This window comes from Trachurus japonicus, chromosome 5 (assembly GCF_045865225.1).
Source record: "Trachurus japonicus isolate A0001 chromosome 5, Traja_1.0".
Classification (NCBI taxonomy): domain Eukaryota; kingdom Metazoa; phylum Chordata; class Actinopteri; order Carangiformes; family Carangidae; genus Trachurus; species Trachurus japonicus.
In genome coordinates this window covers 13195021-13212232 of record NC_140911.1, presented here as the reverse complement: position 1 = coordinate 13212232, position 17212 = coordinate 13195021, and the positions used below count along the sequence as shown (strand labels likewise).

Genomic DNA, 17212 nt, shown 5'->3' with positions numbered 1-17212 from the left:
TGGCTGTTGTACTGCTTTTATTACTTAACAAGATACATTTACATTTTTTTGACTGCTGACCAAAAGTTAATACTCTGAATGTGTCAAAGGGAGATAATGTGAATGCCACCTATTTCTGAGACTAATCCCAGGAGAGTGAAGAGGAAAAAAAAGTTTTCATCTCTTCATCTACCCTCTTCTACCACAGACTTTGCCCACCCTCTATGACTAAGTTATGCCCTGTCATGTAGTCGGAGGCGTCAGATGCCAAGTAGACCACTGCAGCTTGCAGGTCTGTCACTTGAGCCAGTCTACCAGCAGGGATATCTGACAGCCAGCGCTGCACCAGAGGCCTCAGACTCTCAGAGTGGATGAGAGGGGTGTCAACAATCCCCCTAAAAAGAGAGACAGAGAAAGTGTGAGAGAAAGAGGAAAGAAAAAAAAGAAAAGAAAAAACACGCATACAATGAAATCAGAAGGCATCACAGTTCAGAGCCAGGAGTGACAGCGTTGTTTCAGAGCCACCACTTTGGTGACAAAAATAAACCCAATTATCCTTTGAAGAAAGGGCATGGCATGGCATCTCTGATATTTACTGTGGGACTGGTGGCACCTTAATGACTGGCACATCTCAGGAAGAGCCCACGGGTATGAGGTCTGTCTGGCATAATTTGCTCATAGCCTTTGGTTAACTACTTATTATATGCAACTCCCTCATAATCTTGATTGAAATGTGCTTGAACTCCTCGCAGAGCTGATGCTGAAGCTGACACGGTGCTCGGGTTGAATCCGTAAGTAAACAGGTGTGCTGCTTTTCTTCTCGTGCGTGGCTGCTTTGTCGTCCAACAGCTCCGTGTCACAACAAATGCAGTTCCTTCCACCTCCTCCAGTGAAATATCACAGAGCTTAGATTTGAATAAATATGTCAACACGCCCGCTTGTGCCTAATATGAGACGACTTCTGACTTTCTACATAATCAACGTGACAGTGACTAAAAGCCACAAGGTCTGAATCATTGTTCGATGTATCCCGGCGCCTTGATATGGAATTCCAACATTTGGCTAAATTAGCACTTCCAAGGAGCGTGTGACACCTTGGTTAACATATTCCACCTCAATTATATTTCTCTTCAGCTGCCCTGTTATCTGGAACCTTTCCTGGCAATCAGAGGTACTGTTTTCCCTCAGCCAATTTTCTAGATAATGCAGCTTATCACCGCTGCGGCTAAAGTTGCCAATGGAATCAGGCTCCAGTCAACCTCGTGAGCGCTAATTGTGTCCCTTTTTTATGCATATTTACCGACTGTCACTTCAAAGAAATCAGCAGCCCATTGAGACACCCAGTTAGCGAGGGGAGAGAGAATTGCTTCTTTGCAAATTAAAATTAGCAAACAAGCTGCCGATAAATAAGGCTGAGCGCGGCGCGTGTGAGGGCTTTGTTCTGGGGCTGTGACTGGGCCTGGCTCGCCCGGTGCCACCGGACGGATTTGCTCAGGGATGGCTGGGGCTAAGGGATGCTCCACTTAACACATACACACACACACTCACCCTTGTACACACACACACACACAAACGTACACGTACACATACAGCCTTTCCTGTGTTCTCCTCTTTTCTTCCCACTGCTCAGCTTCACAGACAAATAGATACAAACAAGGCGCTATTGTTGCAGCGACACTTGGAGTGAGGTTGCAAATTTGATTCCCTAATTGAATAGAACAATTAGAGCAAGTGTTTGGTTGATTCATCCCTCAAGACATCATCTAATTAAGCACTGATGCATTGTTTGAGGACTTAAATTAGTGCATCATTCTCAAATGGGGCTCTTCATATGAAAGCAAACACACTAATCACCACTTCCTTTTGCAGCTCAATCCCTTCACCACACTCAACAAGGTGGACCACTAAAGAGAAGAAGGCCAAGAATAGACAGCACTTACGGTGAGATGCAGTTGACACGCACTCCTCTGTCAATCCATTCGGTGCCAAGGGTCTGCGTTAGTTTGACCACTCCAGCCTTGGATGTGTTGTAGGAAAGCTGCTTCTGGGGATGGGGAACTGCAGGGGAGAACACAAAGCATCAGTTGCCCTAAATGGATAAAAATATGCAGCGATTCATAAAGCTAACATTCATTGCATCATCTATAATGGTATGTACTTTTCCCAGGTAATCATTAAAGTGTTTTGTTTCATCTTTTAGAATAATAACAGCTCCTCTCTAAAAGGTGACTAACAACCTATACATTTTACTATTTTACTGTATATTGCAGCCCCTGCAGTTTCTTGCCGACACTACATAAAAGCTCTTCCATTAGCTGCTGGTGGGACTCTGCGGAGAAAGCCATGTAAAATTAATTGCTTATACTGTCCAGTTATGCTCTGTCCTCAGCAACAAAGGCAGGGAGCCATTTGTTTGCCTTGACCATCACAGATGCTGCACACTGCATGGGATTGCCGGGACAGGGGCTCATTTTCTGCTGGTTGATTAATCATCACAAGGAAGGCTCCAAGTTACATACAACTTTAGTAGTTAACCTCATCACCTGCCGATGTGACTGCCAAATGGCTTCAGTGTGAGACCGGGATGATAAATACTGGCCAGCTGCAAAGAGGCAGGGACTGGTCCTGGGGAGAAAAGGCCGGAGCATCCTGCACACTTTGCTGGGATAAAAGAGGAGGGAAATGTGCAGGACGAGGGGGGTAGAAGGTGGAAAGTACTGAGGAAATAAGATGTAAAGGGAAGGACAACAGCATCATAGCTGAGAGTGTGGTTGAGTGGGATTTTGCAGAGTGTGGTGAGATAGCAGAAGAAGGTGAGGTTGGGCTGGGCTGGGCAGGGCTGGATAAGGGTAGGTTAGGACCTCAGAGGAGCAGGCGAGGAGGAGCAGAGCCCAGGGCTTACACGCAGATTGAAGGTGAAATCCGACTTATCAGGACAGGAAACACAGCTCAAAATGCCTAACAGCACTAATCCTCACTCAAGACCTGATGATACGGCCCCCAAATACCATTCAGAAAATGCCTTCATCCTTTAAATAAACCTGCATTGATGTTTTCGCCGTCTTAAAGAGCAGTAATCCCCAGAGAAGGAAAAAGGAGGTAGAAGGAGAGCATTCTCCAAAGCCCTCTTTAACATTCACCCTGCTACTTATTGCCCATTTCAAGTGGAAGAAAACATGCTCTTTATCAGGCACGCCTCTAAGTTTGGAATTCTTCTGAGCAGATAAGGAGTTCAAATAATGCACTCTTTTCCCATAAATGACGCTAATGTGCATTAGCATGCAGCAAAGATCTGCAGGTGTGTGTGTGTGAGTCACAAATCCCTCGGTAAGGTCATCATGCACTGACCATATCAACTTCAATATTTCCTGTCTGGGTGTCATTCAGAAAAAAAAAGGTGCTTGATGTGCGTGTGTGTATGGAGGGGGTGTTAGTGGGCACACACACATTCTATTCAGCAGATGGACAAAAAGCTGTCATTGTGCATTTTAATTGGGCATTTACTGCTGCTTTTTGGGCTTCCACTTGGCTTGAACAGGTCCCATCTGATTACACATTATGACAATATTACAACAGATGTCCAGACCAATAAAGTAAATTCCTGAAGGACTGTACGTAATGTGAGTAATTGATCATTTTTTTTATGCCGGCCTCTATTTACCAGCATGCTCCTGTTTTACAGATTGCCCCCACAGTCGGGACTGGGGCCCATATGGCACAGCGGTTTACTGGCGATTTGACTATACTGCTGATGAAGTGTTGCCGTTCCTCTGGAGGAACCTGTTGGAGGAGGAATATTACACCGGTGCAGTGTATTACAAGGCTTTTACTAGGCTCTCACTAGACTCTAAAAGTGTCTTCCGCTGTTCAAACAAGGCCGCTGGCACAGGCTGAGGTTTTGCCTTTGCACAGGAACCCTCCCTTCCCAAGTTGGACCTCAGGTTGCCTTCCACATCCTCCAGACAGCTCCGCAGAGAGGGGATGTTTATTATGATGCAAAACCGCCTCAGCGAGACGCAATCACAACACTTTGTATTTCCTGCTGTGCTTACTGTATGCAGGGGTGGATGCATCTCTATAGAACAGTTTAACTAGGGTAAAAGTTGCAAAGAGAAAAGCTGCCTAATCCTGTTTTAAATGTGCAGGTTCACATCAAGTTTGCTCACAAACATGGAAACTGTAAGACGCACTGAAAGCCGATTCTCTTCCTTGTTTCTGCTTCGCAAAAGCAACGATCCTAAGTCAGATATGACGACTTTCTGTCTGATGATAAAAACTATTTAATGTGATGTATACTCCCACACATAGCTGTACAGCACAAATGTATTTAACTCTCTTACTTCCTCCCCCTCCTCCTCTCAGCCCGACTCTCCACGCCAAATGGAGAGATTAAAAGCAGACATGGAGGGGCTCCAGAGAGAGAGAGTGGGGGAATAGAATCATCACTCACCTATTAGACTGGCCATGGAGGCTGTGTTGATAATCTTGCCGTATCCTTGCTTCAACATCACTCGACCTGCTGCCTAAGGCGAGGATTCAGGGAAAAGAGCCACATTAAACATCTTATTATGGCACTGATATGCTACACACAAGCACAAGAGTACAGATCAACAGAAAAACATGTAGTTTATCCTTGGAGACACTCATCGTTGGTTAAACAACATTTGGTGCACGTTAGCAGATTTTAAAGCTGCGCATAAAAGGTGGTGCGGCCTACATATACACTAGATAGCCCACTAGATAGTTTGGTACTAAATTTAGCTACGGTACAAGTAAAGCTGGTTGGACCATCAGTAATTAGGTCATACTCTATAACTAGTCTTGACAGAGATCGACTACTGAAGCAATATGTCATCAAGAGTCAATTTAGTTCTCTCAATATATTCATTCTTATGAGCAATGATGGTGATAGAAATATTTCTAATTGGTAAAAGAAATCCTAGTTTTTATTGTTACGAAATTGTACACCAATGAAGATTATTTTAGAAAGATTTTGGTTTCAACCCTGCATCTCTAGACTGTGGCTTTCAGTCATTGTACCTGCTTTACAATGTGTCAGTGTGAACACTGATTGTTGCCTTGAAATGTTTGACATAAAATTATGAGTATGTGTCATGAGGAAAGCTATTTACCAACCTACGGGTGTCTGTGGAGTAGTCACAAAGCTGAAAACAGGGCTCTTTATGCTAGTGTTGAAAGTTGCTGCTGTGGAGATTTGTGCTTTTCACAGAAACAATGTAGATACTGGTGTTATAGTAGGAAAAAAATGTTCCTCCTTTTTTTCAACAACTGTTAAGTATGTGTTAAGTACTTTCTAGTTAAAAAGTTGATATGATCTGTGAAAAAAATGTCTTTATCAAATATTTATTAAGTGTCTGTTTCTGTCTCTGGTGTTGTTTTATTTCTGTTAAACACAATCATTCCAGTTTCACAAATGTGAATAAAAGACACCTTGAGATTAAATCAGCTCATACAGGATTTTAGCCTAGTATCTCATTTTCAAGTTTTATGACACTCAAAGGCTTTTTAGAGCTATATCATTATTGTCTTCCTCTGTCTTTTATTTAAAAAACAAATAGGTTTGGGGTGAAAAATAAAATTCTTTGTAGATAGTATTTCACAGTGAGAGCATAGAGGAAAAAATCCTATGAGATCATTAATTCCTTGTTAACATGAATGAAACTTAAACCTTAATTGAATTTCTACATTGCCTAAGTATTTTCATTGCATCACACTTAAAGAAACACTGTGACACACACACACAGCATTTCCATCCCGTGATACACACCTGGCAACACATGAAAGTCCCCCTCAGGTTGACATTAAAGGTTTGGTCCCACTCCTCTAAACTGGTGTCTTCACTGGCTGAGTTCATGTTGATGCCGGCGTTGTTACAAGCGATGTGGATGGCTCCCCATTTGGAGACGATGCTGTCAGTCATCCTCTGGACATCTTCTGACTTGCTAATGTCAGCTGTGATTGAAAGGGCATTGATACCTGCAAAAGATTGTGCAAAAAAGAAGTGTGGAAAAAGTATGAGTGTGTGAAAACCATGTATATGCTATATGTTTAGTAATTCATGAAATTAATTCTATTTGTCATCTGGTTCATTAAATAAATAAAAAACGATACAAGCATTATCAAATAAAATAAAATACAATGTAATTATAAAAATACTATAAAATTCCTCTCTTTTTAATGTAAAGAACATTTCATTTTTTAGGAAAGTGCAGGGGGACAAAAAAAACCACACACAGGATTTGGATAACCTGTACTATGCTGCCATCTGCTGGCTACAAGCCATACTGAACACAGCGACAGTCAATGACATGCGGCACAAATGTGTTTCAAAGTACTCATGTAAGTACATGTGCTGGTGTTCTACCCAGTAAAGCTGCTGTGCCTAGAGGGTCTTTGATCAGTGTGACATGTAACGTTTCAGACACTGCAGACTGACCTGTTTCACCCGTTGTAATGCTTTGACTCTTTTCACAGGTGTTTCATTTTGCCTCAGGACTCCCAAGAAGTACAGTTCGTTTCTACCTCTTTCATCCTTCCTTTAGTTACTGTCTGCCACGTGTTCCTGTAAAGTTATTGCTGCATCTCAAGTGAGCAATTTAATGAACTCTACTCATCTATGACAACTTAATATGTCTGAAGGGACCTATTTCACAATCCGTATTCCGGTCTTCAGTTTGTGCATTATAGGAGAAAGATAGAGCAAACCTAGCACATGATAAGTATTTTCACATTTCTATTACTTATAATGTTATTTGAAACCATGATCAGCATTTTTATAATGTCTCATGTTTTACATAGAATAACTGATCAATAAAATAATTGGAGAGACTGATCGTGATTGTTTACTGCATCACAACAGTTTTTCTTTAAATCAGCAAAATAAGAGAGAGGTGTATTCAAACAAGTACAGCTGTTTGGAGGTAAAATGAAAATAAACACCAGAGCCTGGTTTGCTTAAATACTCCACAGGTCACCCACCAAAACAATTTTTTCCACAATTTAGAGACGTACACCAGCTCACATACTACCATATGTCAGTGGAAAATTACAATCAATGATACATCATATTATACTGATATAGGCTGGTCATTTAACATAAAACTTTCTCTTAAATACTGAATGCCACTGCTGCTTCCTTAACATGAAGTTTAAAAGCTAAAAATGCCACTATAAATTATTTATTGTAATGCTTTCAGCAATCCAAGCATAGTCCAATTTTTGCCTGACAAAAAATATATTCATATTTTAGGGAACATAATGAATATTTTCATCATTAATCGTTTATTTTTTCACCAATCAACAACCCATCCCTGGATTTTCTGCAGTGTACATTAATGGGTATAACAGCAATATCACAACTATACATGTTGTGTTCACGTGCCATACCTTTGAGTAAGAGCTCTTTTGTGACTGCTTCTGCTTTAACTTCGTCTACGTCGACCACAGCCACCTTTGCTCCCGCCTCCCCCAGGGCATGAGCGAATGCTCGGCCTATCCCCTGACCAGCACCCGTCACGTAGGCCACCTTTCCATCAAGACGCATTCGATCGAGGATGGGGCGCCCCTGGACTCCACGGAAAACCTCATCATCTGTTACTTTACTCTGACAAACAGAAACAAGACAAGCAGACAAAATCAGTGAGAATGATGCTATAACAAAGTCAAACTCATCGTTGTCAGTACTGGCTGAACAGAGGGTTATCCAAACAGTACCTGTGTCCTTGAGCACTCGGATGCCACAGAGACCCGGCAGATAACACTGATGCCATCTCTGAGGGGGATAATGACCTTTAAACAAGATAGGCATCGTTTACATAAAAAAGATAATACCTGAATAAACACATACAAGTATGTAAAGGTCTGAAATTTACCTGCTCCACCCGTGGGTCATTGGACACAAACTGGTTGAATTCTCGAAGCGCCAGCCCATTGCTATCTGTGGTGTCTTTGAGATAAACCTTAGCTTTGAACAGTGAGTTATCTATACACATGACCCCTCGTAGTTTCAGCAGATTATTGTCCAGGATAAAATTGTAGTAGTTGATGTAATTGTTCTTGTCAGCATCAATGAAGACCATGTCAAACTGCTCGCCTGCAGCAGCCAGTTCCTGGAAGGGACAGATAGCTATTAGAAAACCTGTCACGTGGCCCACAGTGACTCCAAAAAGAAGAGTCTGTGCTGCTGCCTACGACACGCAATAACTACGGCTGTAAATGTTAAAGTGATAAATGCTGCATGAACTATTGGTTTGTAAAACAGTCCTTTTAATCTTCAAATAGGTCTCTGAAAACATCCAGATTCTCTCTTTCAGCAATGCTTAGTTTCTGTGCTTACTTTAAGGGTGTCCATGGCAGAGCCGGTTTTAATCGTTATCTTCTTGCCGTGCGGAGACTTGTCAAAGATGGGCTGAGAAAACTCTTTCAGGTATGGCTCTAACTCGCAAGCAATTAGACAACCATCATCAGGAAGCCCCTCGGCCATGGACAGAGCTCCGTAACCAGTGAACATCCCGATCTCTAGGACCCTCTTGGCTTGACTCATGCGAACCAGCATCTTCAGGGTCTGGCCTGCCAAAAACACACAAGAGAGCATGTATCATAATAAATCAATGAATATAACAACAGTGAGCAGTGTGTGTATAAATGTCTAACCTTCAACATGTCCAGTGATGCACTCCTTTGGAAGCCGGAACATAGTTTTGCCCTCCTTGTGAACCTTGTCCCAGTCATGCGAAACTGTTTTTCTACAAATAACAATAAGGAGGAAGAATAACCTCATTATTCTTACTTTGAACTTTGGATGATTAATGGATTCAAATATAGCACGTACTCATAAAGCTCGGTCAGCGGTTCACTTTCCGGTGTTGTCATGTTCTCCAGGTAGTCATCAAGGCCGCTGGCTATGTCCAGAGCCCTCTCCAGGTGACCCTTTAACTCTTCTGGGACATTACTACTTGATCCAGCTATCTCACTGGCCTTTGACAGGAGATCCACGAGGACCTCCACTGGGGTGTCAGGAACTGGTGGAATAACACTGAGTCATTTTTCCTTTTTTGATCATCATCAAGTAACGTTAGATAGTGTTTATTGACAAGTATGCCCTGGAAATCAACAGTTCACAATCTCAAAAGGAAGCTGGAGTGGAGACGCTGATAGAGTCGAGCTGGCCCAGTTCCCAACAGCCGTTGCTGTAGCAACCAAGGTTATAAAGATATGATGGACTGAGTGTCTGGTCAGCGGAGTAAACAGTCATAATACTGGAGCACTTCAGGGTCACAGGCAGCAACCTTCCCATGGGAGGCTGGTATTGTATAAAATATACAATGTGACTGTACAGGCTCTGTGAAGAATCTATATGTACAATTCAGGATTTAAAAAGCAAGGGAGAAATAAAACTGTCAAAACTTGGTGGCATTACACAGTGTTAACTCGCACTTCTCATCTCTATTCACCCTGATCAAGCTTCAATAAATGCTTCAGTACAACACAACTAACCAGCTTGAGAGATGTCAGGGCTGCAGTAATAAATGATGACAAAGTATGTTCATTGGTTGGTGATATTTAGGTTATTTTCTTGATGGTATTATTTTTTTTGGTCAATACAGTGGCGATTTTTCAAGTTTTCAATATCATGTCTCCATACAAAACAAATCAATTAAAGCAACAAAATGCAAAGAGCTTGAACTGAGTTGCTTTTTCTTTCAGTTGTGCATTAATAAACTAGTAAGTGACTGAAATACTGTTGTTTAGTACAATTTTTGTAGTGTTTTATGCTATGTTATATATTTCTGAAACAGTACTTTTTAGAGGGGCATTCATTTGACAGCTAGTGTTTATTTTACAGATTTAAAACATATAATGAGTGCAGAAATATCAGTTAACGAGTAGAAAGCAGTGTCGAGCTGGGTCCCATATTGTGTTTTGGGTCATGCTACATCAAAACAGGTGAGCCATCAAGTCTGGTCCACACCATTATTCATTAACAAGAATGATAGGGCACTACACAGGCCACGATTTTGATTGAATATGTCTTCAATCATTATTAATGTGCTGAGACATGGCGGCTCGTTTTAAGGCACAGAGCTGTGGACCTGTTTCATTAACAACAGAAGACTATGGAACTTTCTGCTTACTGTTTAATGTGAAATGTAAAACGTGCATAAAGGAAACATGTGTCTGTCCAGCATAAGTTGATCACTATGAAGCAGTCATGCTCTCCTCCTACATAGTTGCATTTGGCTTTGAGGAGGTCCGTGTGCAGTCTCTGGCACCATGTGATTTCCTCACACCCATGGCACTGTGAGTTATTTTTCCGTCGGGTACACGCTCTGCTCATGTTTTGGGAATTTCAACGTGTAATTATTGTCCCCATTCCTCAGAGCTGCAGGTGTGGCATGTGAGTGGAGTGTTAAGATTTATGTTGTCCAATCAGAGTAGGTTTGGAACAAGAACAGACCACAGTGAAGTTATTTTATCTAACCAAAAGCATTATTATTAAAACATTGAAATTTAACAAAATGTTTTTTGTAGATTTTGTTTTTGGGAGCTAAATGTCATAAACTCCACCTGAAACCATTTTTGATTTTGCTTCAATTTTTTTTTTTTTTGCTTATGTCAAGGTTGTGAGCAAAGATGTTTTCATGTGGAATAATTTCAATGACAGTTTGATGCCCATTGATTTAAATTGTATTTTGTATACATTTTCTATTCGATTTTGTACAGTATCATTTGTTTGTTTGTTTTTTGTTTGTTTTTTTAAGATTTCCACTCCCATTTATCATCTCATTGCTGTGCAGGTTTATTTAATATTCTTCCTGAATGACCAATTCAGTGGTATCTACAACTCTGGGTTTAGAACCAATATATCAAACTATCTAAATGTAAATGAAGCAGCTTAAACTAACTTTACCCAAACCAAGTACAACAGTAACTTTACACACTGATGCATGATCTTTCCAGACATTTTTTTTATAATTAAAGTGCATGTTGTTATATGTATGTAGGCTACTTTTACAATAAGTTTTTGACTGCACTTGCTTGAATACTACACATACCACACATATAGTGGGGTAGTAATATGAACCACCCTACTTTACACATAATAGCCTACTTACATGTAACAAAGATATTGTGCAGCATGAAAACGTTTCCCTGCGACCATGACTACACAACATGCGTCAGAGAGGCGATAGAAAGTTGCCAATCTTAAGATAGGCAATATCTGCTCTAAACAAGGCGCAGATACACGCTGGACCACGGTGCTGTTTGTTCCTCTATATTCTACTGTACGGTGTTTTCTCTACCCCCAGACACAACCAAACAATTGAGTAACTATCTTACCTTTCTCGGTAGGCATGGTTTGTGTTAATGGGCGTGACGGACTCCGGCAGCTGTCAGCTTCGGTGAGTGTGAAGAGTTTTTTACGTGGTCGTGGAGTTCCGGTTATATCACAGCAACTATGCAAATTGTTAAGTGAGGGGAGTGACTGTGTTGGTGGGTTACACAACCTTACAAACCACTTACCAAACTCACTGTGGCACGTGTGTGTGATGTGGTTAGTTCAATGCTACAGTGACACAGATACTATAAACGGGGTTTCCTGGTTCAAGGTGCAGCTGTTCGGTGGGGTGGGGGTGGCGTCAAAGGGGTAAGGTTGGGGGGCATCAGGGTGAAATTTGGGTGTGGGTGTTTGGTGTTTCATAAAGGTTCAATTTCAGTGGAGTGTCTGGAATACACATTGTGCCTGGAAGGAGCAACGATAATAATTAGCTTCAGTTACATTGCACCTTTCTTAACAAAGTTGCAAGGTGCTTGTGCACAAACATACAAAATAACAGAGAGGAGAAGAGAAAACAACAAACAAAACAAATCCAGTCAGTAAAATGACTTGGTTTGGTATCTAAAACAGTAAGTTGCCACATACAGTAAAAGTCCAACAGAGAATGGAATAAAATGTAAAATACACCAACTAGCCTACTGTAGTCGCCTAAATGAATAAAGTGGCCTTATTAATTTATTAGAGTGTTAGTTAATCTGTTTATATAAAGCAGAAGTAAGCGGAATATTTGTGTTAATATAAGTCTTAAATAGTTATATCTTCCGACAGCAATCACTTAGTGTTTGGTCCGAAACACAGGTCTGTCAGTCACTCTGCTCTGAGCCGAGGAGAAAACTTTCCTTGTATCCTACAAGTTTTATCCAATGAGGAGAGAGAACGGCATGAAGGGCTGTGTGTGCAGCCAAGGGATGCGCGTGAATGTGGTGACGTAGGGACGAGGACCAATAGATCCATGACGAGGGCGGGGGCTGCTAACTCCATCGGCTGACAAGAAGTTATGGTGCGTTCAAGGCAACCCGTAACTCGTGTTTTTCCGACCTGTGAAGTCGTACCAGTTCGATCTGGTGCGAGTTCACGGGTTGGAAGTTACGAGTGGCCGTTATAGTGCACTTTCACAGACAACAGGTCGGAGAAATGCGAGTTGCGGGTTGCCTGGAACGCTACAAAGTCGTAAGTTGTGACTTGAAGCTGTAACTTACGGTTTCAAAAGCCTGCCTGGAACGCAGCATTAGCCAAAACGACCGGATCGCTTACTTCTGCTTTAAAGATGGGACCCACGACCCACAGAAAATACAATAACAGAAGAAACAGAAAAATCAAACAGCAATCCAGGGTAGATGATGGGATCTGCAACTGGGTGATAATTGTTTTGGAACAACCTCTGTCACATTTGGTCAAACACGTGAAGGCCGTGTTCTGCAGTCTCACAGTCCTGGGTCGGGGCCTTCTTTTTTACTATAACATTTGACAGATTGTTGTATGTTACAGTAACACAGTGGAGCACCACTTGAACTAAAAACAAACAAACATGTATTTTAGCTTAGCCAAGATCATTATGACTGTTCACACTTCATATTAGGTTGTGTCTCATATTATGAAGTTGATCAGCTCAAGGGTGTCTGGAGAAGATAAAGAATAGATTATGAAAAAACAAACATTTTACGGCCTTGTTCTCCTTATAGTCTCATTATACTACGGGATAATGATGAGTGCTAAAACGTGGCTTGACTGTCATCAGCCAATCTTTTGACCTCTGGATGGATGGATGTATTAAGACCTTAAATTCATTTTAAAGGACAAACCCAGTGATATGTGATTTTTTTTCATTGTCAACAAATTCTGTCAAAAGATAAAGATGTGTGTCTGTCTGTGTGTTAATGTGTATTAGTGTGTGAACTTAACCACACAATTACCTAAACTTGCAGCCAAAATAAATTAATGAATGCAAATTCATAATGTCATTTAAGTGTCAAGTTTCCTCATGACTATAAGGATCTGGTTAAAACTGTTGCAAAATGGCAGTTGAGAATAAGAAAACAGGACAACAACAACAAAACAATGCAGAAACTGCAACTCAAAATACTTTTAAACAACAACAGCAACGTGTCAGTGCTCCAGTGTAAGTGCAAGTAGTGGATCATACAGAGATGTCATAAAGTTGTTAAGTTACATGGGCATCAAAGTCTCTTTTTCCCAATTTGTGTAAAACACCTTTTCCTAATGTATTACTGAAAATGACTAATTACCCAAAATACTAATATAGTTTCTAATAAGGAAATGATAAGATGTTATGTCACCTGTTTCTCTTTCATAACCATATTTTCGTTTAGTTAGGTAATGTGGATGCTCCATATGCCCAGTTACACAAAAAATTGTATAAGGGTTACTACATGTGACAACATGCCACACTGAAAGACGATGCTCCACCCTTGTCTCAGGGACATCCTCTAAATTCTACATACAGTATAAAGACTTCTGAAAGTGACATTCATTCAATCTGTTAACTGTTTTTCCACACCTGTATCCGTAATCCTTAAGTTACCACAAAAAGAATGGGGAGGGGTCATTTTGAAGGTAAAAATAAAGGAAAGAAAACTGAGTTCAGCCTAGTGCGGGTCAAAGGTACATGGCAACGCAAACTGAGAAAGAAGGTGAACAGGGACAAAGTTGACTATGTCTCTGCTGCAAAAATGTGAGTATCCAAATTTTCTTTTCTTTTCTTTTTTTTTTTTTTTTTATCTTTCTCACACTCATCTTACAGAGTTTAATATAGGTAATGGAGGGAATGTATTGTGCTGGTTTTGTTTAATTCTTTTTTTGTTAGCTTTTCTTTTACATATTTGTCTAGTGGTGTGATTTTTCATAAAAACTGTGTTTTTTTCCCTATTATTTTCTTGTTAACAATGACTTTTTCCTCAGTCACACATAATGTTTTTGGGAAAAGGCCAGGTTAGGCAGGTACAAATTATATATATATATATATATATATATATATATATATATATATATATAAATATATATATTTTTTTTTTAACGACACAGATTTTGTCAACCAGGTAGACCAGTATCTCAGATATCACTCTTGAGTTGGATTTTGGCCCTAGGTTATTCATGTTTGTATGAGTAATGTGACAGCTGCTGTAAAAAAATTCTGGCTTTAGGGAAAACACATGAAGAATAATAACCCTACTGTCGATCAAACTAACACATTTAGAGAGCTGTCTGAACACATGTAGTTTTCCAGGACAGAAAATGGCAGGTTGCACATATCAGTGCTACTGTAACTAACAGGGAAACAGGAAACTGTAAATTCTGGAAGAAGGCGTTTTAATTCTGTCCAGATTCCAAATTTGTTATGACCGTAAATTTGTGTGGTGCAAGTTTTGTATCCATGTGCAGTTGCACATGGCTGTCCTGTACCCTGATGCCTAAAAAGAGCCAAAACCTCAGCAACACTTGCAGTAGATAGAGGAACCTTGTGATTAGACTAATGCATTGTATTAACATAACAAGCTGTAATAATAACTGGTATCTTACGCAGAAAGCACTGGCAGTATTCATGAGATTATAATACATTTTTTGTGTGTATGTTTTTGTGTCTCAGCTACGAGAGTGTCACAGAAAAGGACATAACTTGGACAGTGGTCAGCCCCATTGTCTTCACCTATAAGGTCACTGAGACTCGGAACCTGCTGGAGCCGTGCAATGACACACTTCTGCTGGGTCACATGACCGACCCACAGCAGTTGGAGGACACTAAAAAGTCGAGCAAACAACTCAAACGCTTTGTGGTTGTTGACCAGGAAGTGTACAAAATCTACGGTGCCAAGATAACCGAGTACTTTGAGGCCAACAATGTCCTACACAAGATCTTGGCTCTACCCACAACTGAGGAGAACAAATCCATGGAAATGGCCTTAAAGATCTTAGAAGAGGTCAACAACTTCTCCCTTGACCGTCGCAGAGAGCCCATCATTGCCATAGGTGGAGGGGTGTGCCTGGACGTTGTGGGCCTGGCCGCCTCACTCTACAGGAGGCGCACCCCCTACATTAGGGTCCCGACCACTCTGCTCTCCTACATTGATGCCAGCGTGGGAGCAAAGACAGGGGTTAACTTTGCAAACTGCAAGAACAAGCTGGGTGCCTACATTCCTCCCACTGCTGTCTTCCTTGATCTGTCCTTCATAAAAACTGTTCCTCGAAGACACATCTCCAACGGCCTAGCCGAGATGTTAAAGGTACGTTAAAGCCCCAGATGAGAAAAGGTTAAATAATAACAGATTAACATGATAACACCAAGTTTTAACTTCCTCTGATGATTAAAGTAGTAACTTAAAGCAGAAGTAAGCGGAATGTTTGTGTTAATACAAGTCTTAAATAGTTATATCTTCCGACAGCAATCACTTATATAGAGTGTTTGGTCTGAAACACGGGTCTGTCAGTCACTCTGCTCTGCTGTAAGCTGAGGAGAAAACTTTCCTTGTATCCTACAACCTTTATCCAATGAGGAGAGAGAATGGCATAAAGGGACGGTCCTCTCTGTGTGTGCAGCCAAGGGATATTGACTTTTCCTGTGTTCTTTTGCAGATGGCCTTGATGAAGCACAGAGGCCTGTTTGAGCTTCTTGAGAAACATGGCCGCATGCTGTTGGACACAAAATTCCAGGCTGATAATAGTGTCGACGAGCACAACTGCTTGCAGCCTGCATCACAGGCAACTCGTATTGCTATTATGACCATGCTTGAAGAGCTTGCACCAAACCTTTGGGAGGATGACCTCAACAGACTTGTTGACTTTGGTCACCTAATCAGTCCAGCATTAGAGATGGTAAGTGATCCCAAGCTTGTATCTTTATCCTGTATTACAGTAATATACATATTATATCTTCACATTGTCACATTTTTCTTTTCCTTACAGAAAGTTCTCCCATCTCTGCTGCATGGCGAGGCGGTGAACATTGACATGTCATACATGGTTTTTGTGTCTCAAGAGAGTGGTCTATTGACAGAAGAAGAGAAGCAAAGGATCATCGGTTGCATGGAGGCCCTGGAGCTGCCCGTCTGGCATGAGGCATGCACGATGGAGCTCATACAGAAGTCTCTGCAGGACAGGCTGAAGCACTCTGGTGGTCTGGCCAGGATGCCTCTGCCAGTTGGTCTTGGGAAAGGAGGTAAGATGCATCAGAGTGAGACAGAAAGGAGTGTCATACATTTTAAATGTAAAATATAGGGCTGGGAGTTCGGTTATGATATGTCGGAATAACATGTTACTTGCTAATAGGTTGTAATCAAACAATGAGCTTGTTATGTCCACATCAATATATCAATGCTGTATACTGATAAAGCATTTTTTTTCCCTTTGTTGCAGAAATTTTCAACAACACATCTTACGAGATCCTGAACAGAGCGTACCAAAAATGGTGTGATGAGCTGAGCACCTCCTCCTGCAGCATCTGTGGCTCATAACCTGACCACACCACCACTGCATCAGTTTACCCTGAAGTGAATAACAATATATATGTAATTTTTTTTTTTTTTTACAGTTCATATTGTTTAGAAAAAAATAAAGTCAAAATCTGAAACAACTCTTACTGTTTCCACACACTTCTGTCAAGTTAAATCAAGTTTAATGTGTGTCTATAGCGCCCAATTCATAACTGAAATTTCTCAAAGCACTTTCCAAATACAGGAGGTTTAGATAGATGGGTGTCCTGATGCCAGTGGGAGCGTATAAACTTCCATATGTGACATTGTCTTTCTTTAGTGTGCCATTACTCAGCTTTTTACTCCTTCACAGACACACAGTACATGATCATCCTGATGTTTGACAGTAAAGTTGGTGATTAACACAGCAAACATCCTAACCGTCTTTCCA

At 41.0% G+C, this 17212-nt stretch overlaps 2 protein-coding genes across 2 annotated transcripts; one reads left to right on the top strand and one right to left on the bottom strand.

Annotated features, from left to right (window-relative positions):
- On the bottom strand, nucleotides 1-11549 carry LOC146987241 (uncharacterized). The gene is made up of 11 exons (XM_085776436.1): nucleotides 11341-11549; nucleotides 8831-9020; nucleotides 8653-8744; nucleotides 8336-8568; nucleotides 7872-8108; nucleotides 7714-7788; nucleotides 7387-7603; nucleotides 5768-5976; nucleotides 4430-4502; nucleotides 1920-2037; nucleotides 1-374 (listed from the first exon to the last, which is right to left on the bottom strand). Exons 1-11 carry the CDS (start codon nucleotides 11354-11356, stop codon nucleotides 179-181), a joined length of 1656 nt encoding a protein of 551 aa, XP_085632562.1. The 5' UTR covers nucleotides 11357-11549; the 3' UTR covers nucleotides 1-178.
- Nucleotides 11550-13850: 2301 nt separating this feature from the next.
- Nucleotides 13851-16874, top strand: eevs (2-epi-5-epi-valiolone synthase). Its single transcript, XM_085778019.1, has 5 exons — nucleotides 13851-14030; nucleotides 14943-15576; nucleotides 15926-16165; nucleotides 16256-16508; nucleotides 16706-16874. The coding sequence occupies exons 1-5, from the start codon at nucleotides 13891-13893 to the stop codon at nucleotides 16801-16803; spliced, it is 1365 nt and encodes a 454-aa protein (XP_085634145.1). The 5' UTR covers nucleotides 13851-13890; the 3' UTR covers nucleotides 16804-16874.
- Nucleotides 16875-17212: the final 338 nt, after the last annotated feature.